Raw genomic sequence first — 21,753 nt, forward strand, 5'->3', positions numbered from 1 at the left:
GGATACACAACTGGGAGGTGGAGTCATAAGCTAGATCCTGAAGTATGCAAATGTTCAACTCTGTGAGGTGTAGTTGTTCTCTAAAGCCGAGGTGCCTGTCTACACATCCACACAAGGATGAGCTCACATTCAGCACCTGGTGCTGTCAGACTCCTTAATTTTACAAATCTTATGGATATAAACTGCAAGCTCATGGTGGTCTTAATTCATATCTCCAAGGTTTCTAGTTTCTACTCATTTATAAGCCCTATGTATTTCCTCTTCTTGTGAAATGTCTTTTCAAGTTTCTTCTGTTTTTTTTTTTTTGTATTTTCTAATTTTTTTTTATTACTCAAAAAGGTTCACTTTTAAATACAAAAGCTAAATAAAGCTTTCTGACTCTGTGCTTGTACTTGCAACACTTTCACCACCATTTTCTGCTCCTCAGTAAGGAACGTGTGCTCGACCCTGTCACGGACACATTTAGCACACATGGAACCACCATAGGCCCGGCTGACATGTTTTTTTGTTTTAGACGATCTCACAAGAACTTAAAGTCTCACAGTGCGAACTCCTTGAAGTCGGCCTGAGCACACGCCACAGGCGGATTTTGGTGTTTTCCTAATCTTCTTGGTATAAAGGTAAACAATTCTATTACCAGGGGTTCGGGACAGGTTGGTTTTGTTAAGAGACTGTATTGTAGGACAGCCTACAATTGTATGTCAAACGCTGGACCATCCTGAATGCCTCTGGATACCGTCCCCGGAAGAGGAAGGCTATTTTCTGTTTTTTTTAAAAAAATAGGAATTCTCTATATATTCTGCTTACTACTCCTTTCTCGGTTAACTGTATCGTAAATGTCAAGTCTTGGTTTGTCTTTCTACTACACTAAATTGTTAGCTTAACTTAAGTGCTAGTTTTAATATATTTGATTTAATCATCTTTTCTTTTATGATTAGCATATGTCCCAAGAGATTCTTTCCGGCCCTAAGGTTTTTTTCCATGCAAACATTTAAGTATTTGCTTTTCGTAATCAAAACCTTAATGTATGTGGAATTGACTGCTAGGTGAGGTGTGAGGCAGAAATCCATTCCATTGTTTTCCATAAGGATAACCCTTATTCTAGCACTACTTATGGAGCCGCGCTTCCTGCCCCCACTGACCTGCCGTGCCACCTCATCACGTCTCAAAGGGCAGCATATACACCTGGGCTATTTCTCAGGCTCCTTAGCTCGCTGCACTGCTCAGAGCGCATACTTCTGCACCACATACAACACAAACTCTGTAATAAAACTTACTGTCTTGTAAAAGGTCCCCTCAACCTCCTCATTATAGTCAGAAGCAGCCAGCCATCTTTGTCCTTTGCTGTTCCACAGATGTTCAGATATCTGCCTGTCACATCCAACAAAACCTGTTGGAATTTCTGCTGGAAATGGCATTGAATCTGTAGATCATTTTTGGGAGGTTTGATACCCTTACTACCTTCATGAACAAAGATACTGTAGTTCTTCATTTGTTTCTACTTGCTTCTTCATCTCTATCCTGCAAATCCTCAGTCAAGCCTTAACCTAAACACTGCCTGCCTCAAACATGCATTTTACCTTCTCAGCTAAAAGGAGGACAAGCGTGTCTTTCACGTGCAAATTTTTTAGATAGCTGCAAGAGTCCAAGAAAAAGATGGGGTGTGTTTGAGGTTTGTTGCTGAGTACACTGAGAATTCGAGAAGAGTAAGATGACACTGGTTTGAGACACACCGAGTCTTTGGTGTGATTCAGCACAGAGGAGTCTGGATAGATTGCCCACTGAAACTGTACAACTAAGAAGTTAACCAGTGACAGGCTCATGAGGACCAGGCTTTAAATGGGCAGAGGAAGAGAAAACTATGAAAGTAGCTAAGAAATTACAAGAAACATGGAAGGTAAATCAGAAGAGTGAAGTCAAGGGGGAACCAGGGAAAGATTTTTGAAGAAGTGGTTAATATTGCCCAAACCCAGAGAAGAAAGATCACTGGAAAGGCCACGGGATCTAACAATTAAGAGGGCACTAATGACAGAAGAGGTGGGTAAAAAAAACAAACAACAACAACAAAAACCTAACTTCACTGAGTTAAAGAGAGTATGGGAGGAGAAGGTGGTTGGCACAGAGTAGACACTCGGATATTTGTCGAGGACAAGCCTGAGAGAAATGGAAAGAGGGCAGACTCTTCTCTAAATGAGCTCAGCTGTGAATAGAGGGAGGCTGACGGCAGAATATCTCAGATGAGAAACAGGGTGCTGTAGGACCTGACCTCAACCACCATCCCACACACCAGCCTCCACGTTACAGACAGCAGGGTGAGCAGCAGAGTGAGGAAGGTTCCGAACAAGTGCTTCTTTAGAGGGAAAAAATAAAAATGGGATCCCTAATGGAAATGATGAGAGTGAGTGAGTGGATGTGAGAGCCACAGACGTTGATGACAAGGAGAGGTTCTGGACGTACCTGCAGAGACACAGAAAAGACCCCGGCTGCAGAATGGTCACCTTCCTGCCTTTGAGGTCACCTGACATAAACTAAGGGGTTTTCAAGCTATGTTCTATATTCTTTAATGAACACATAGGCACTTGAACTTGCACAAACTGTTTTTGTCTTTAGATAAAAGGCATCCATCATGGGATTAGATCAACAATACATTTAAGGAAGCCATTCCAACACATAACTAGTTGAGAAAAGATATGGTGCATACTTAATGAAACTGGGAGACTCTTAGCAACTGTAATTCGGATAAAATACATTAAAATATTTGGAGGGGGTTATTCTTTCTTAAAGAAGGATGTGCCACCACCCAGAATAACATACCTGCTATGGAAGAGAAAATAAGTCCTCCACCTGAGCGTCTCGGGGAAAATGAGTCCCCGTCTCAATCTAGCACAGATTAAATGGACCTAAAGAAAGCATACAATTCTCTTCACTTTAAGGGCAAGCGATGCCTAAGAAGGCATGTTACTCTGCAGGTAAACATGTATATGCTACAGTTACGCAGGATTATCGTTTGCTAAGGTTTTTTCCCCCTTTCACCTCCAATGTACCTGAGTGTATATTTGATATAACTGCTTTGGGGCAAGGCCAGCTTACATCATGAGGGGAGGGGGCACTGTCTCGCAGACAATGAAGGCTGATGCTGCCTATGACATAGACAGTAGCTTCTCTCTCCAGTCACTGTGTTCAATGGGGCTCTAATCCCAGAAAGGGTACCTAGTATATTCAACACGGTCGTTCCCATATGCATTTCCCCAGTATCTTTTCACCTCCATTAATCTCTTATTCCCTTTCCATGAGCACCTACCCTGTGCTGAGCTCGGGGACCCCCTAGAGATCTCTACAGAAGCTGCCGTCTATCAAGCTCTCACTGTGCGCCGCAGCCCATGTTACCTGCCTACGTGCATCACCTCCTTTAATCCACACCTCATGCCTGTGAGAGAGGAGCTAGTCTCTCTTGTCTCCATTTCACAGATGAGAAAATCGTGCTGATACTTCAGTCGCACAGCAAGAACGCGGCAAACCTGAAACGCGAATCTGGGTGTGTCTGACTTCAAAGCCCTGGTTCTTAACCATCTCCCTGCGATGACCACAAACAAGTCCACATGCTGTTCCCATATCGTGCGAGTCTGGAGCTGGGGCAGCGCCAAAAAGGAAGAACTGAGTGGAGTGATGCCGCTCACCTATCCACGCTGCATGGACACGCAGCTGAGCTGAGAGCCTACTCAGTTCCGGAAAACAACCCAAGGCTGTTCACTACCCTTAGCGGCCACTCTCTCCGCCCACCTCCTTTTTCCCCCCTCAGGGTGAGGGAATATGAGATCATGAGAGGACAAAATGCTTGGAGAACGTGACTGTATCTGACCTGCCAGGGCCAGCAGCAGCCTGAGTACCTCTGATAAGCCGGCGGGGAGAGCATGCCTCTGGCCACAGGGACTTCTGCAGGCGTCTAATCGAGGCTTCAGAAAAGGAGGTCTCGGGAGAAAGAGCACAGTGATGCTTCTCCCCTGTCAGAGTAACCACTCTAACCACTCAGGACAAAATGCCCCGTTGCCCACAGCATCACTCTGCCACAGGGTCACATACCCCTATTCAACTGACTTGCAGCCTTTTCTCTGAGAAAGAAGAAAGAAAGAAAAGAAGAAAAAAGAAAGAAAGGAAGAAATGGTCTCCTAGGTCTGGTGTAAAAATGAAAAAAGCAAGTTGACTCGCTTTGAAATGCAAAAGACCTCCATCTCTGGCTTGTCCTAGTCCCGAGGGACCGGGGACCCCCCCGGATCTTGCTCACTGCTCTTCATTCAAAGTCCCCTGGGAAACAGCTGCTTGTTTTCCGAGAACTGTAGGAACACTCTGTTCTTCCACAAGGTCCCACCAAACGTCCACAACCTGGAGCGGCACAAAGGTCAACCAGATGCAGACAGGCTCGCGGCCGCTGTGCTGTTATTATTAAGGCACTTTTGACTGTGTTTCTTTGAGGAAACAAGTATAGACAAGGTTAAAAAAAAAAAAAGAAGTTATTCTGTATCATATCCCAGAATGGGTCCCAGCCATTTCTCAACCTCGGCCACAGACATGCTCTTCCTCAAAGCATAATCCTCAATCTGCAAAAGATTAAAAGCAGTTTATTAAACCAAAATGATAAGACTTTGTGAACTCAAGTTTACACAGCATTCGCCAAGATACATTAAGTACGTTTTACGTCTTTTGCCTTAACAGTAATCCACTGAGTTAAATGGAGACAGATATTTATCTATTCATCGAGGTGCCTTATTTTCCGGGCAGAAAAACAACATGTCGTAACTACCTCAGGCTGAGAGCCTGGCTGGGGTGTGTGTGTGGCAGGGGTGTGGCAGGGTTGGTCTCTGTGTAAACGGCAGGGCGAGAAACGGGGCAGTGGGCTGAAATCAAATCAAGACATAAACTGGAGTACATTTCTTCATCCTTTCCCTCTCATTTTCTTCTCACTCACATGTAAAATAAAACAGGTCTAACAGTTCCATTCAAAACAAGACAGGCCTCTAGGGATGCCACACACAATGAAACAGCTAACCTACCTGATCCTTGGAAATTTTCCCCACGGCAAAATATCTGGACCTCAAATTGGAGAAGTAAAGGCCGGATACCGCTGAAGCAGGTGCCATGGCCAGCGATTCTGTTAACCTGATGCCTGGGGAGAGCAGCATGGGGAGAAACGTTCATTTATTCAGTGCTGAGACAGGCCTGCCGAGTGGTAGGCTCCCAGCATATTCTTGTTTACAAGTGAATGAGAGTGAGCTTGTGCCTTCCAGGTGGACATGTGAGACAGCATGAAAGATGTGGGCAGACTCGTCTAGCAAATTCCCGCCAAAGGGATGAACAAATTCAGGATGTGCAGATCTCCTCTAACCTGGGGGGAGAGGCCTGGAAAAGACTCTCTACATTCTTATGCCTGCCCTCCAAGATCAGCCATGGAGGCTACGCCTGGGCCTTCTAGACAAGGACTCCAACCCTGCAGATGCGGACACCACCTGGACCTGCAAGTGCACCTGTGAGGCCAAGGCCACTAGGGGAATGACAGACAGCCAGGCCCCACTGAGGATGAGCCCACACCAAGGCTATCTAGTCTACGCCATTCACATTCTGGACAAGGCAACGGAGCGACGTAAAGGCTCGGTGCTTTGCCAAAGGTCGCCCAGCTGGCTTACGGCAGAAACGGGTCCCCAAGTCCCCGTCTCCTGTCTCCTGGAGCCGCTGCCATCCTGCCAGCCTAGATTCAATGAGCCTCATAGCTCTTCATGTCCATCTACATTCCTTTAACGTCTTCGGCGTGGATGGCACGCTTTTGATGAACGCCACTGAAAACAGTACACTGTGTTCACAGTGGTGCAGAAGTAAAGAGAGAGGGAGCAGAAGAGAAGGGTGGGAATTCTGTGAGACGAGGGTCCAGAGACACTCCTAGAAGTGGTGGAAGGAGAGAGCGACGTGAAATACATTATTAAAGGTTACAAAGGTCGCTCAATAGTGGAGAGACACACGTGTAATAGGAAAATGGGGCAGGGGATGTATGGGCTGATGTGAGTCAGCTAAGCTCCCATCTATTGTAGGTGAAAAGAAAATAATGAAAACTGATAAACCTGAAAATGGTGATAAAAGACCACTACTCAACAATAATTCTACAGGGCCTCCATGTGCACGAATTGAAATGAGTTTCTTTTCCTCCTGTTAAAATAATAATAATATAAGGGCCTCCCTGGTGGCTCAGTGGTTGAGAGTCCGCCTGCCGATGTGGGGGACACGGGTTTGTGCCCCGGTCCGGGAAGATTCCACATGCCGCGGAGCGGCTGGGCCCGTAAGCCATGGCCGCTGAGCCTGTGCGTCCGGAGCCTGCGCGCCGCAGCGGGAGAGGCCACGGCAGTGAGAGGCCCACGTACTGCAAAAAATAATAATAATAAATAATAATAATAATATGGAGGTGAAGGACTAGAACACACTGCTGGAAGTGAGAAACGACGGGATCAGGGATCTCACTGTAAGCCTCTCCGTGTCTCCCACCTGCTCCATCCGCACGCCTTCCCCCTGCTACCGTGTGTGTAACATGAGGCAGGATGCGCGCCTGCCCGGTGCTGACCTGTGTGCCGCTCCACGTCCGCCAGCCTCCACATGGTCAGCTTCTCGGTGTGGTCGGGCTGGCTGGGGTAGCCGGGCGCCGGCCGGATGCCCTCGTAGCGCAGCCTCCGCAGGTCGGCCACGGCCAGCTGCTCGCCGCCACAGTAGCCCCACAGCTCCCTGCGGACCCGCACGTGCAGCTCCTCGGCGAAGGCCTGGGGCGGAACACACCGTCGGACGGAGGCGGGAGCCCTTCTCCTGCCTTCCCTCCTGCCCTCTGTCCCGCCCGCAAACACACCTCCCTGACCCGACAGCAGGTGGGGGAACCGGCGAGAGGGATGGGCCGGGGGCTCAACTCATCTGTACTGTCATCAGCTGCTCTGCGGCTCAGTTCTGGCCTCAGCCCAGGCTCTCAAGGATCATATTCAATGATCCGAGGATCCGAGGCCCTTCAGACCTTTCTCTGACGCTCAGGCTACAGCTTGTTGTGGCCAGAAGGAGGAGCGGGGACCATGACAGCAGCCAGTGACTCTGCTGTGAGCCTCGGGAAAAGGGGAGCGGCTCCCACAGCTTAGGCTGCCCCACCCGACAGAGGAAGATGAGGGATCTACAGGCGAGCCCAACATCAGAACGAGAAGCTCTGAAACAGAACCTGTTTGGCTCTTTGCAGGGTCCTCTGGAAAACATCAAATCACAAGCACAGGGCGACACCAGAACCAAGACAATGAAGTCAAGGCTCCACGGGCCACTCCAACTACAGCATCGCTGAAGGGTACTCTGTGCCCAAAGATGAGGCGTGAGAGTGACTCGAAAATACAGGATTTAAGAGTATGTGTGCTGTCAGAGCCAAACACACACACACGCACATGCACACGTGCGCGCGCACTCTGGCCTCAGGGCACCGCGGCTCTACCTCGGCCAGCCGGTCCCCCAGTGCCTTGACCATGATGCTGCTGTAGTCGTCACACTCTTCCTCGTAGGCCTTGCTCAGCTCCTCCACCCCGAAGCAGGCGACGGCAAACAGACCCAGGTAGTCAGGGACGCCCGAGTGCAGAGGGGCGATGAAGTCCGAGAGGCAGAGGTAGGGGTCTGCGCTGGCAGAGTCCTTCTCGGCCTTGAAGCACAAGGAGTGGGCAGAGTGGCCATTAGCATGGAACTGGCACCAACACACAGAGAAGAGCAATCGAGCACCTTCCCAAGAATACAGCTTCAAATGGGGCTGTTTTGTTCACTGTTACATCCCCAGCACTTAGGAGAGCGCCTGATATGTAGTGAGTGTTCAATAAACATGTGTTGAATAAATAAATGGAACGAGATTTTTAGAAAGATATGACATGAAATGACATACACGGTCGAGAAACCAGTTAACTCGCTCATTCACACACTGACCAAACATTTACTGAATGCCTACAGGAACTGGAACCCTAAATATTCATATAAAAAGGTTTTCTTTTCCTCCAAAAGTGTTTTCAATTCAAGACCCACATTAAATCCTAAAGTTATGTTCAAAGGGGGTCCACTAAGTGTGTAAGCCTCTACTTTACATCGACAGAAGCAGTTCAACAAACGGCTAAGGTCAGCAACACAGGGCCACGTGCTGTCCACCACGGGCGGTGGGTCAGGGGATGGCTAAGGACACTGCTGGGCTGGCCTGAAACCAATCAAAAAATTGAGCAGGATCTGCTTCTGGGGTTCTCTCCTCAGGCCAGGTGGCCATCCTCGCCTGCTTTCCATCTTCAGCTGATGACTGACTTATCCCTGCTATTGAGCTGACAAATAAGGTCTTACACATACTTCACAATCAACACGTTTGCTGAGAAGGTAAATAACAAATGACTAATATTTACTGAGTGCTGACTGTGTCAGGCACTGGTCTTGGTGCTTTATACGAATTAACTAATCCAATCCTCTCAACAACCTTGTGAAGTAAGTGACACCACCAGCTCCATTTTATACAAGAAATCCAAGGCAGCGAGAGCTTGAAGAACTAGTTCAAGGTCAGACAGTGGCAGGCCCATGGGTCTGATCCACAACCAATGCTCTTGACCACTATACAACACTGCTTAGGACAGATCAATTAATGAGCAGTCAACCCAGAAGCTTCACAGCTATTTGCTTGCCAGCTCTGGAAACAAGTACAGTCTAATCGACATTGGGCAAAGAACAGTTAACTGGCTGCAGACAAGAAGGTATTTGATGAAGGCAAGTGGAAATGTCACAGAGCCAGGGCCAGCTATGCAGGGAGGAGCTGCCTTCCACTTGTACTCTGCCCAACAACTGCTCTTTGCTAACAAAAGCCAGGAGAAACAAAGTTTCCCAGCACCACAAGGAGAGACAGGTCACAGAGCCACACAGCTCTTTAAAATAGACAGCGATCAGAGCCACTCAGAACAGAAGACTCCCGGAGCAGTAAGTCACTGCAGCCAGAATTTTCCAGCGTACTGGAAAAAAGCACATCCTTAGAAATAGCTATCTGGGTAGGTAATACACGTACTTTGAAAAGTCATTATATTAAATGCCCTAATACAGTCCCCCACAGACTGCCTGGACATGAATGGTGTTGGATGTAAAAAGAGGTCAGAGGACACAGGGCTTGAAGGATGGAAATTCAGGCCAGGGTGGAGGTTTCTGACCTTAATTACTTCTTTAAAAGAAAAGTCACCACTTCCCTAGTGAGGAGGGGCTAGAACTTAACATTAGAATCCTCTTGTGTTCTGAGGTGTCTGAGCCTGAGTGCACGGAGTGAGGATGCACCAGGCCTGGGTGCAGAGACTGAGGATGTACCGGGCCTGGGTGCACACAGTAATGGTGTAGCTGTCCCCGTTTAACTTGTTATGGTACTGTTTAATGTCCCAAGTTTAAGGATTCCCTCAGACGTTGTTATAGTTAAAACATCTGACATTATGAATTACATTGTGATTATGATTAAAAGCAATACTATCACTCCTGAATGACTGAAAATGGTAATAAGACCATGCGAGAAGCACTTGCTACTGTCCTTTGTTAATGACTGGTGAATTCTGGCTCCGATTCTTGATCAGGGCAGCTTTTTTTTTTGCGGTACGCAGGCCTCTCACTGTTGTGGCCTCTCCCGTTGCGGAGCACAGGCTCCAGACACGCAGGCTCAGCGGCCATGGCTCACAGGCCCAGCCGCTCTGCGGCATGTGGCATCTTCCCGGACCGGGGCATGAACCCGCGTCCCCTGCATCGGCAGGAGGACTCTCAACCACTGCGCCACCAGGGAAGCCCCAGCTCATTTTTTATAGCAGCTAAAGGGACATGCTTACAGATTTGCATGTTTAAAGGTGGGGTCATAGGAGAGGGAGCCGTGTGGAGGAGAGCCTGTTCTATGACCCGGGAGAAGCCAGTGGCATGAGAGAACAGCCATCGGGGCGTGGACAGGCTGGGCTCTCCCCTCCGAGCTGCGCAGCTCAGCGCACTCTCCATCAGCTTTTGTTTTCACCTCTGCAAAATGGAAACATATAAACTGCCCGACAACAGGTTGTGTGGAAATGAAACAAGATGGTCCATTAAGTGCCCTGCTAAGCAGCTGGCCCCTGGTAGACATCCAGCGAATGTGTCTGCTCCCCACCCCCCGTCTTCGCCTTGAGAAAGGAGCCGCCAGCCTATTTTAATGACAGGCCCGGATGCAAACCAATGTTCTTGAGCAAGTGAATGTCCACCTGTGCATGACCCCCCGAGGCAGCAGCAGTGTTTCTCCTCACCCATCCAACCCCGACAGGAAACACCTCCCTCCTGCTGGTGCCCGAGAGGCCCAGCTTCTAAACCCACACTGGCCCCTTCTCTACATCACAAATGCCTTGAGCTTGGGGCTGTGACTGGTCATTTGGGGTGAGGTGGGGCAGAGCTATGCTTACACAAAGTTCAAACTTACACCATTCTTATTTATGTTTTGTGAGTGCTTAAAACAAAGAGCAGGGCAATGTGTCCGCTGGCCGCACGGCCTCCGCACCTGCTGCCTGAGTCCGTAGAAGGTGGCGATGGGCTCCACGGCCTGGGGTGCCGCGCCCTCCGCATACAGGTGGATGTCGTCCTGGCTGCTCTGCGCTGGCCAGAACCCAACCACGCCCCTGGCGTGGAGCTGCTTCTGACTAATCAGTGCCTGCAGCATATTTTGGGCATCATCATAGACTTTTTTGGCTTCTTCACCTGTTAGGAAAATATCGTAAGAATTCACTTAGAGATGCCAGTAATAACCAGCAAAGCATGCTTCTTTTTAAAACTACTACCTCTCCTCAGTCATCTTCTCTCTTCACCCCTCTCTTTTGCCCTCAAATAGTTTAAAAATCAGTGTTTGCCATCAGCAACCCCAGGTGCATGAGCTAAGGGTTCAGCAGTTCTGCTAAGTGCAGCTCCCGTACACAGTCTGCTTTGCCAGCTCAAGCCACTTATTTTTCCATTTAACAAAAGGCAGAGAGCCAGCTCTTGGCTCCGCGCAGCAATGTGTCAGACAGAGAGCGAGACAAGGCAGGCCAGACCCTTCCACCACCACGTTCCTGGTGCACAGACAGCTCCCCTGACCTCGCCGTGACCCCTGGGGGTGCAGAACAGCCTGAGGAGTGGAGTGTGACTTCAGTGCTGCTCCTGGATGGCCCAGCCCAGGGCCCATCAGGCCCTCACCTGGTTCCGGCGGGAGCCAGTGGGGTTAGGGTTAGGCTTTCTGTCCGGGCCTGGCCAGCCCTGCTTCAGTCACTCAACTGCTCATCTGTGATCACCCGGGAGCAGATCAGAATGAGAGGCCCTTGCCCACTGCTGCACCTCGGCTAGCCTGGGAGCTGCTGAGTCACAGCACCTAACACGCACCCCAGGGCCCCCCCAGGAAGTGGGCAAGGGCCACTCTCCCAGGCTCCCCTCAGCCCTAACCCCACACACCCACCAGTCCACCCCCCACCTCGCTCTGAGCTGGCTGTTACAGAACCCTTTGAAGGGCTTAGTGTTTCGGTCCCATGTCTCTGGGGGCAGGGCTGACAGCGAGACACAGGGCTAGCAGTTTATCTATCAACTAGCTTGTCACCCCCAGCCCCTCCCCAGCAGGCACAATAGCCTCCTTGCCGGTCCCCAAATCAGCCCACGTGTCTGTGCCTTCCCACTCAGTCTCCTCGGCCTGGAGTGTCCTTTTCTTCATCACCACCTCACATTCCCAGTCCCAGGCCCAGTAGCTCCCACTAATCTTCAAAAAGCAGTTCAAACACCACCTCCTCCAGGAAGCCTCTCCTGATGTCCCACTCTGAGGTCTGACTCATTTCCCTGTGTCCACAGAAGCTGGGCCTTGGTACCGCAGCAGGAGCTCGTCCTGCTGTACGGGAATCACCCTCCAATGCTGCACCAGCCAGCCGGGTACCAGACGGCAGCGATGATACATCTTCTTTTTGATACATTTTTCTTTCGTTTATCCCCAGTGCCCAGCATGTAACTGATGTCAATAAACATTTAGTAAAGAATGGATAAATGAAATGCGAAATGTAGTCAGTAAATAAGGACCAACCCAGCAGATTACAAACTGTCAAAGAGCCAAGCGGATGGAACAGTACCCTTCATCATGTCATAACAGTAAACTCTCTCCTGCATAATCCACCCCGCTGCTCACCATCTATTCTTGTCTTCAAAGTCCCAAGACCATGTCTCGGATACCAGAGCAGTATGGAAGGACTTACTGAACTAACCTACAGCTTTGTCGTCAAATATCTTGGGAAAGCCTCGGTTTGGGTATTTGCCCCGGAGCTGCCAGACATCGAAGAAAGGCTTCCAGTCAATGTAGTCCACCAGCTTCTGCAGGTCGTAGTCTTCAAAGACCCGAGTCCCAAGGAATGTGGGCTTCACTACAGGACAGAGTGAGAGGCGTGAACCCTGGCGCCGGCCTGGGGCTCAGTGCCACTCATGCCTGGTGCCGCCTGCGGGAGGCCTTCCCGCTCTGTTGGCTCCCACGCTCCGCCTCCCTCCTGTCACCCGGAGGAGTTGTTTTACAAAGAGGGGAACTTGAAATTACTGAGGAGAAGGAGTAATTCGCCAGCACATCTTAAAAAAAACTCTTCTTCCCCTGCAGCTGACTGACTGCACCGCCCTTGGAAACTCTTCCCTCAACCCTCCCCACCAACACCCCCGCCCAAGAAACAAGACAGACTGGGGTTGATCTCACTTGTACAAATGAAGATGATACTAAAAGAAAGAGCACTGGAGAAAGACACATGTAACAGGCCACTTCCATAACGTTTAAAAACATGAATCAATAATCGATCAATGTATTGCCTACTGAACATATGCACATAATCGAAGTCTGCAGAAATGCACGGAAATGAGGCATCAAATTCAGGATCCTGCAGGGCAGGGAGGGGCTCACAGTAATTCCCACATGTATGGTTTTGTCTTTTTTAAGTGGGCAGTAGCTTATTCCTTAAGTGCCTGGTGGAGGTACACGAATGTTCAATACAGTCTTCTTTACGCCTCCTTGTGAATCTAAAAAAGATCCTAAGTGAAATACTGGTGAAGACTTCAGAGACAGACGGTGCCACTGGGCTTCCTGGGGCACCAGTACCGCCCCGTGCCACCAAGTCCCGTTTGGTTAGGCTGGGGTCCAAGGTGACCACTCCGCTGCCCGCTTCCCAGCCCTCACACCCTCAGTTTCCTGATCTGCAAATAAGGACCAGAGAACTTAAACTAAAGCACCACGCTCAGGTGCTCAGGGATAACACGGAAGTCTCGAGAGTGTTTTTCCCTCGTTAGTAACAGTGAGAGGTGAAAGTACAGGAAAAGAAAAGTATGTGCAGCTTCTTAATTTTGCCTGGAAATCTCTACCTTTTGACATAGTTCATGGTAGCTTTCCCCCATGTGTTCCTGGTCATCTTTTTATTATACAGGACAATCCTTGCTTTGTAAATATTCCATTATACTGGTTTGTTTGGTAATGAAAAAGAAATTACAGCTATTCTCCTGACTGAAGTGCCACCCTGCCTGGAAAGTCAGGGAAACGCTCTGCTTCCGGGTCACTCAAGGGTGTTATTCTTGAATGAGCTTGTCGGCCAGAGTTGGAGATGTGTTTGAGGTTTTACCACCAAAGACCTAGAGAGAAGAACCTTTCCTTCTCTCTTTATTGACTTCTTGCAACTACGCTAGGGCTGGGTTGTCCTTAGGGGCCCTACATGGGGCTTAAACAGCCACTTGAAAAGTGTCACCACTGCCACCTGGTGCTGCAGGCCTTCAGTGGACTATTGCCACTGACATGTATTTTGGACGCTTGGCCTGGCTAAAGTGGGCTCCCCCTTGTGATATTTTTCCAATTTCATACTGAAAGGAAAAGAGAAAATAATAGTTTGGACTATATAGTGATTTATATTTTTTCTAAGGTTTACATGTCTTATTTTATCCTCACATTTCCATAAAGTAACTTCTTTTTTACATATTAGAAACTGTCAAACATGGAAGCAATATGCTCAAGGTCACTTGGGATCAGAACCCAAGCCTCCCAGGTCCCCATCTGCCTTCTTCTCACTAAACCGCACTGAACTCAGCAGGACTGAATCTAGAACCCAGCTCACCTATGTTTCCAATTTAATCCACTCTGCTGAGTGTGTGCAGAACACGGGGGTCGTGAGCAATGAAAGTGGATTTGAGATGTTACCTTGGAAATACAGATTCAATTAATATAACCCCTGTTCACCCTGTCTCGATTTTGCATTCGTGTCACATGCCTCTTTGAAACTGTCAAAACGTCTTGCACATTTTATTCCTTCATGAACACCTATGCAAGGCAAGAAAAGTGGCTAGAAATCAGAAGGGCAAGAAACCAAATGAAAGAAATCAAAAGAGGGACGCATCCAAGAGAGAATGAGAGTGAACAAAAATAGGAGAGCCTGCTTCACTGCAATGTTTTAAGGTCTGTTCAACGCACAGGCATTTGCAATTTCAGACATTCCACGTCTGCACTTGGGCCCGCCTGGGACCTAGGCCAAGGTAGTGACAGCACCACCCAGGCAGGTCTCTAGAACTGGCTTCAACCTGAAGGAGGCCCACTCAAACAAAGCACAGAGGCAAGAGTACGGGTTTAGAAGACAGATCAGAGATAGAATGCTAGTAACCTCCCAAGTCATTACCCAAAACTCAGTTTCTTCAAGTAAAAGTGGGGATAATAGCACTTCCTGTGTCAAGGACTCAGAGCCGCTGCAGGTCAATCTCAGGACAGTGTTTAGTTCTCCATAAATGGCACCTGTAGACTTTTATTTTTGATCATCACTGAACATAATTAAGAGTTTTTAGCTGCCTGTTTGATTCTGCTGCTCAGTAAATGCAAACATCTCTTCAGCGCACAGTTATCACATGCACTTTTCTCTAACCAATAGCCATACAGACCTGGGGGAGGCTCTGACAGCCAGTCAATATGGAAACCGCTTTCTCTAGCTTGCCTTAAGGTTAAGTATCTTCTTTCCTATGAAAAAAGGAAAAGTTATTCAGTCAGAGACTCAGCGTTTCAGCTGCTACTATGAAAGCAAGCCCAAGGAAGCTAGTAAATAAGTTTTGCAAGAAAAAATATGCTTTTATTCATGAAAATTCATATCCTAGAAAGCTCTTCCTTTTTCATCCAATATGGCTTCACATCAGCACCAGAACAATAGAGAGTAAAGATGCAATGAGCACCCGTTACATATGGATACGTAAATGCAAGGCGGACCTGCAGCCTTCACCGTGAGGCCTCCTGCTTGTACTTCACCTGAGGCTGGGATTAACTGGTGGCCACCGACCGCCCTGAGGCCCAGAAGGCAGAACCAAGAAACAGCCAAACGTAGGCAAACTAAGGAAGGGGAAGGCCAACCACAGTGCCCTGGTCCAGCTGACGCCTCAGAAACTTGTTCCCGTCTCGCTGTCTGTTATCCCATTTCACTTACCTGGCCACCTCTGAAATACACCCCCCGCCTCCCCATACACAAGGCCCAGCAAGCAGATAACCAGGAAGAAATATCCCAACGACCTCTAAGGAGTCATCATGCCTAGTCTCCATGCATCTCCTGAAGCTAGTCTACAGAGGGACAGTTCTTGAAACATTATTCTGCACAGAGAGCTTCGGGCGATCAGGCAGAGAGACTTACACTGGTCCTGCCTAATGTCTGCATTCTCTTCCATTATTTCCTCAAGCAGAAGGATCTGTGGGCGCCACCCCAGTACACTCAGTCCCCATCTCCCTGCTGCCTATGAGCTCATGTTTTATTCATTCTCATAAGTGGCAGCCAGCACAGCACCCAACACCTACTTCTTACTCAGTACATGTTTGGAGGAATAAATAAAATTAACCTTAATATAACCCAAAATTACTGGGAACACTGAAGAACGCTGATGTGAACTAGAAAGAAGGACTTCCCAAAAATGATCCCAAACCTTCCCCTCCTCCAAACAGCAAATTCACATTAAAAACTGTAGGATCGGACTTCCCTGGTGGTCCAGTGGTTAAGAATCCGCCTTCCAATGCAAGGGATGCAGGTTAAATCCCTGGCCAGGAAACTAAGATCCCACATGCTGTGGGGCAACTAAGCCCGTGCGCCACAACTAGAGAGCCCGCGCACCGCGACTACCGAGCCCGTGCACCCTGGAGCCACGGGCCACAACTAGAGAAGCCCGCGTGCCGCAACGAAGATCCTGCGTGCCGCAACTAAGACCTGACGCGGCCAAAAAAAAAAAACAAAAAACTGTAGGATCGTTTTATTACCCAAACAAGCGGGGACCTGTTTTTGTCACTTACTTTGAGAGACTCATAATGGTCTTGTCTAATATCTTCATATTCTTCCATGATCTCCTCAAAGTACTCATCTTTTAGATTCTCATCTAACAGTTGAGAACACTGAAAATGCAAGATCAAAGTTCAATAACCATAGAGCAGCGAAAGAAGATAAAACATGAGTAATACTGGTCAGTCCTAGGGTCACCTCCTTCAGGAAGCCTTCCCATACTAACATCATTTCCTCTCCCTTCACCAGTTGTGCTAATGCCTGCCTGGCTTTACAGTAAAGGGTTAACTCAGCAGGCCTGGGATGCTCCAATGTTGCACGTTACAAAGAAGAGACTGGACTTTGACCGCTCCTGGGAGATAAACTCTAAGCCCTCAGAATATCCTGCCTGATAAAGAATGTCTTTGTCTACCTGGGGCCTCAGGCCATCCCAGAAAGTTTATGCTAACGATGTGAATTATGGGGGAACTTGGCTTCCGTGTTATCTAACCTCTGGAGGGGTTGAAGCCTGAGAACCCCCTATGGTACTCAGACAGGTCAGACAGGTGAGCATGCCCTGCCTATGTGACTGGCTTCCAATAAAAGCCCAAGACACTAGGGCTCAGGCGAGCGTCCCTGGTCGGCAACACTCTGTACATGCTGTCACACATCATTAGTGGAAGAATTAAGCTCTGTCCGTATGACTCCGAGGGGAGAGACACCTGGATGCTGGTGCCTGGCCTTCTCTAGATTCCACTCAATTTTAATCTGTATCCTTTCATGGTTATAAACCGTGATTGTGAGTATAACAGTGTTTCTGAGTTCTGTGAGTCCTAGCAAATCACTGAAACTGGGGGTGGTCTTGGGGCCCCAAAACACACTGGTTAGGTACCCCCTCTTCAGGGTTTCAAAGATACTCTGTTCATCTCTCCATCACTGCATTTACCACAGGCTTCCAGCATCTGCCTAGGCATCTACCTCCCTGACTAGAGGACAGGCCCTGTGAGGGTAGGATTGCACCTTAACCACCTTCGTGCCCCTGGCTTCTAACGTGGGGCCCAGCACATAGAAGGTGCATCCTCACAAAATGTTTGCTGATGGAATGAGGCTGATCTTCACAGTAAACCATGAGCTTGTGCTAAAATAAGAAAGGAAACTGATCATCTGAGAAAAGTGAGGCTACTCAGTAAACTGTAAAACTAGAATCAGCTAAATAGTATTTATGACTATGATTATCAAATAGGTAGAACAGCTGCCACCAAAGCTCAAAATAAAATCACAAAGGAAGAGGAAATGGCTGCTGCTGTTCACATCAGTTCCAAAATCACAGCACTGCCCCAACCCTGCATCCTCCAGCAGGATTTTCTAACACACAAAAAGGCAGGGAAGTTCAATACCATTATCTGAAATGGAGGAAGTTCGGCTGGGTGATGGCTAAAGTGCCCGTCAGCTTCAAATGTCTATAATTCTGTGTGAATTGTCTGAGTATCTCTAATAAAAATCCAATCACCTGTGAGTTAGTATAAAACCAAATCACTTTATTAAGAAATATAATCAGTAAAGGCCATTGTGATAAGCCTAAAAACAGGCTCCCAAAGGGTATGCATACTAGAGCAATTCCCAGTCTTACGTGAACCTCACCTCAATGGAGTCCTCATTTAGGAAATCCAGCAGAGCTCATGAAAACAAGAAAGGATGTCTACTCCTGAGCTCCCCCAAAGTACATGCAATCACTGTTTTAAAACACTGTTGCGTTCTGCTAGAATTTAAACTCTGAGAAAGTAACTCCCCGATTTCCAGAACTTGACAGCATCCAACACAGGAACTACTGGGTAAATGGAAGGGGTTGCTGCTGTTGCCTGGTCCCTTCCACACCCCCCGTGGAGCTCCTGCTGCCAGAGCTGCGGTAACAGGCCCCTCCCTGCCCAGGCTGACTTGCTCAATGGAAACAAGCTCATGGCCAATTATATGGGCTAATCTATGTGGTCCTTCCATCACAAAACCAGAGTCCATCCTGTGTTTTCTTGCCAACCATCAGACATAGTAGAACTTTTCCTTTTTTTTCTTTTTTCTTTCTCACGGCAAATTGCAGCACAATTTATGTTGGGAATATGTTGAAAATTTATTTTCTAATTTAAAGAGGACTGAATATTCACACCTTGTTTTTTATTTTTTTTAAAAAAAGGAAAGAGAGTAAGGGGGCATCCATCATCCGGTCTAAATCTCCAACTATTATGTACGTAATTGCCACATTTTGGAACCTTTCAAATAAATACATGACACAGTAGCTAGAGTGTAAACCTGCGTCATGATCACTGCAGTGAGATCAAAAGACTCTGAACCATCAATCAATCTAAACAAATCAACCTAAACACACTGTACCACTGACTCCCGAAATGTGTCACTGGCAATTACCCAAATGATTTGCCATCAGACTTATGTCTGAGTAATTTCAAAAGGTGGCTGTTTCTTTGTATATGAGAAGAGCCAACTACTGTTGACTGCCTGGCTGGACCGAACGGTAAAAGGCACAGACACCCACGCCTCATCCTCTGCTGGCTTCCAGCTGGGTCCACGGGGCTTTAGCTCTTCCAGACGGTGGAGGAGTGTCCTCGGAAGAGAATCAAGGGACCAAGTCATTCCCAGCTAAAGTCTTCCCCGACCTGTGGGGTCAGTGTTACCACTGTGCATGCAAACGGGACCAACGGCCTGGTCTCCAAACAGGAAATGTTCACAGTCATTCATTAGCATTTGAAAACAGGAATAAGCCTTAAAGAGAGGCTCACTGGTTACTCAACCATGGACCTGACATAACCTCTTTACGAAACACTATCCAAATATAAGATCCAAAAAATTATTTTTAAATTGAGTTGTAGAAATGTAGTTTATTTGCATGTTAGTCTATCTCAATGGCAATTTAAATAACTGCAATTTTATGACTCCAGCCCGATTTAATTTTATCCTTCTTAATAAAGGGGACATTAGATATTAATGGAAACAAGTTTAACTAACGCCTCACAGAGTAAGAGCACCTGCATTCAAATCCACACCTGTTGCTTCAGGGATGTGTGGCCTCAAGAGTTACTAATCTCTTCGTTCCTGTTTCCTCACCTCTAAAATGGGGATAATGAAAGTATCCTCATGAGGATAAAAGTATACCTCATGAGGATAAAATAAAAAATCCATGTGAAGCACTTAGCACAGTGCTGGGTACACTATAAATATTTAATAATGTTACTGATTATTGTATAATTTTCATATAAGTAAATTCAAAGATCTGAAAGAATTCCTTTGGAAAATGGCTCAGGAAATGTGTCGCCCTGGTCCAGGCTGCGTGACAGTGCCTGGTAGTGTCACAAGTCACCAGGCCCCTCGCCTGCACATGTGAAGGTTGGACTAGATTAATGGTGCTTAAATTGTGCTCTTCCAATGAGAACCAGGAATGGGATGAGGGGTGGAAGGGGCTGCTCTCCTTTGTATACTACTGAGTTTTCAGGGGAGACATCACTTGCAAACAAGGTTTCTGTGGCTAAAACAAACTTGGAAACCACTGCACCACATGGTCACTCAGATTCCCACAACCTATTATATGCCATTATTCAGTGAAAATAATGAAACACGTAAGAAGAGACGATGTTAGGCTTCACTGATGGAGAAAAGCAGGAAAAACCACTTAGGTAAGTTCTTTATTATATTTACCAAATTCTGTGTTTTCAACATATATCTGTGAATGCTTTTCTGCCCTTGGGTAGGGTCAACTGGCCCATTCCAGATTAAACGTTTTTCTACCTGGAAATGGGTCATTAAAAAAAATTCTACATTCCTTACTACTCAGCCATAAAAAAGAACAAAATAATGCCATTTGCAGAAATATGGATGGACCAAGAGATTTTCATACTGAGTGAAGTAAATCAGAAAGAGAAAGACAAATTCCATACGATATATGGAATATATATTCCATATATCCATATATAAATTCCATATATCCATATATAAATTCCATATATCCATATATAAATTCCATATATCCATATATATCCATATATAAATTCCATATATCCATATATAAATTCCATACGATATATTCCACCTATATGTGGAATCTAAAATAGGACACAAATGAACTTATCTATGAAACAAAAACAGAATCATGGACATACAGAACAGACTGGTGTTTGCCAAGGGGGAGGGGGTTAGAAGTTGTAAGCTTTTATATAGAGAATAGATAGACAACAGAGTCCTACTGTATAGCACAGAGAACTGTATTCAATGTCCTATATTCAATAATGCAAAAGAGAATCAGGCTCCCTGACTTCAGACTATACTACAAAGCTACAGTAATCAAGACAGTATGGTACTGGCACAAAAACAGAAATATACATCAATGGAACAGGATAGAAAGCCCAGAGATAAACTCACGCACATATGGTCACCTTATCTTTGATAAAGGAGGCAGGAATGTACAGTGGAGGAAAGATAGCCTCTTCAATAAGTGGTGCTGGGAAAACTGGACAGGTACATGTAAAAGTATGAAATTAGAACACTCCCTAACACCATACACAAAAATAAACTCAAAATGGATTAAAGACTTTCATGTAAGGCCAGACACTATCAAACTCTTAGAGGAAAACATAGGCAGAACACTCTGACATAAATCACAGCAAGATCCTTTTTGACCCACTTCCTAGAGAAATGGAAATAAAAACAAAAATAAACAAATGAGACCTAATGAAACTTCAAATCTTTTGCATAGTAAAGGAAACCACAAACAAGACAAAAAGACAACCCTCAGAATGGGAGAAAATATTTGCAAATGAAGCAACTGACAAAGGATTAATCTTTAAAATTTACAAGCAGCTCATGCAGCTCAATATAAAAAAAAACAAACAACTCAATCCAAAAATGGGCAGAAGACCTAAATAGACATTTCTCCAAAGAAGATATACAGATTGCCAACAAACACATGAAAGAATGCTCAACATCATTAATCATTAGAGAAATGCAAATCATAACTACAATGAGGGGGCTTTCCTGGTGGCGCAGTCGTTGAGAGTCCGCCTGCCGATGCAGGGGACACAGGTTCGTGCCCCGGTCCGGGAAGATCCCACATGCCGCGGAGCGGCTGGGCCCGTGAGCCATGGCCGCTGAGCATGCGCGTCCGGAGCCTGTGCTCCGCAACGGGAGAGGCCACACAGTGAGAGGCCCGCGTACCGCAAAAAACAAAACAAAACAAAAAAAGAGATGAATGGATAAAAAAAATGTGGCACATATATACAATGGAATATTACTCATAAAAAGAAACGAAATTGAGTTATTTGTAGTGAGGTGGATGTACCTAGAGTCTGTCATACAGAGTGAAGTAAAAGTCGAAGGAGAAAAACAAATACCATATGCTAACACATATATGTGGAATCTAAGAAAAAAAAAGGTCATGAAGAACCTAGGGGCAAGACAAGAATAAAGA

General features: G+C 46.8%; 1 protein-coding gene and 1 pseudogene across 5 annotated transcripts in view; both read right to left on the reverse strand.

Annotated features, from left to right (window-relative positions):
- Positions 1-340: 340 nt before the first annotated feature.
- The window catches only part of MTR (5-methyltetrahydrofolate-homocysteine methyltransferase), a 163,096-nt gene continuing 141,683 nt past the window's right edge, over positions 341-21,753 (reverse strand). For all 4 annotated transcript variants that reach the window (XM_079899952.1, XM_079899954.1, XM_079899951.1 and 1 more), the window contains 8 exons: positions 16,325-16,423; positions 14,944-15,019; positions 12,264-12,419; positions 10,553-10,749; positions 7,493-7,693; positions 6,602-6,794; positions 5,049-5,161; positions 341-4,595 (listed from right to left, as the gene is read on the reverse strand). In XM_079899952.1, the coding sequence (XP_079756078.1) occupies positions 4,509-4,595; positions 5,049-5,161; positions 6,602-6,794; positions 7,493-7,693; positions 10,553-10,749; positions 12,264-12,419; positions 14,944-15,019; positions 16,325-16,423 (1,122 nt within the window). In that variant the 3' untranslated portion in view covers positions 341-4,508. The remainder of the gene's footprint in view (positions 4,596-5,048; positions 5,162-6,601; positions 6,795-7,492; positions 7,694-10,552; positions 10,750-12,263; positions 12,420-14,943; positions 15,020-16,324; positions 16,424-21,753) is intronic.
- Positions 348-717, reverse strand: LOC307175095 (large ribosomal subunit protein eL34-like; annotated as a pseudogene). Its single transcript has one exon. The product of its transcript is annotated as a large ribosomal subunit protein eL34-like (transcript).

This window comes from Stenella coeruleoalba, assembly GCF_951394435.1.
Source record: "Stenella coeruleoalba genome assembly, chromosome: 16".
Taxonomy (NCBI): domain Eukaryota; kingdom Metazoa; phylum Chordata; class Mammalia; order Artiodactyla; family Delphinidae; genus Stenella; species Stenella coeruleoalba.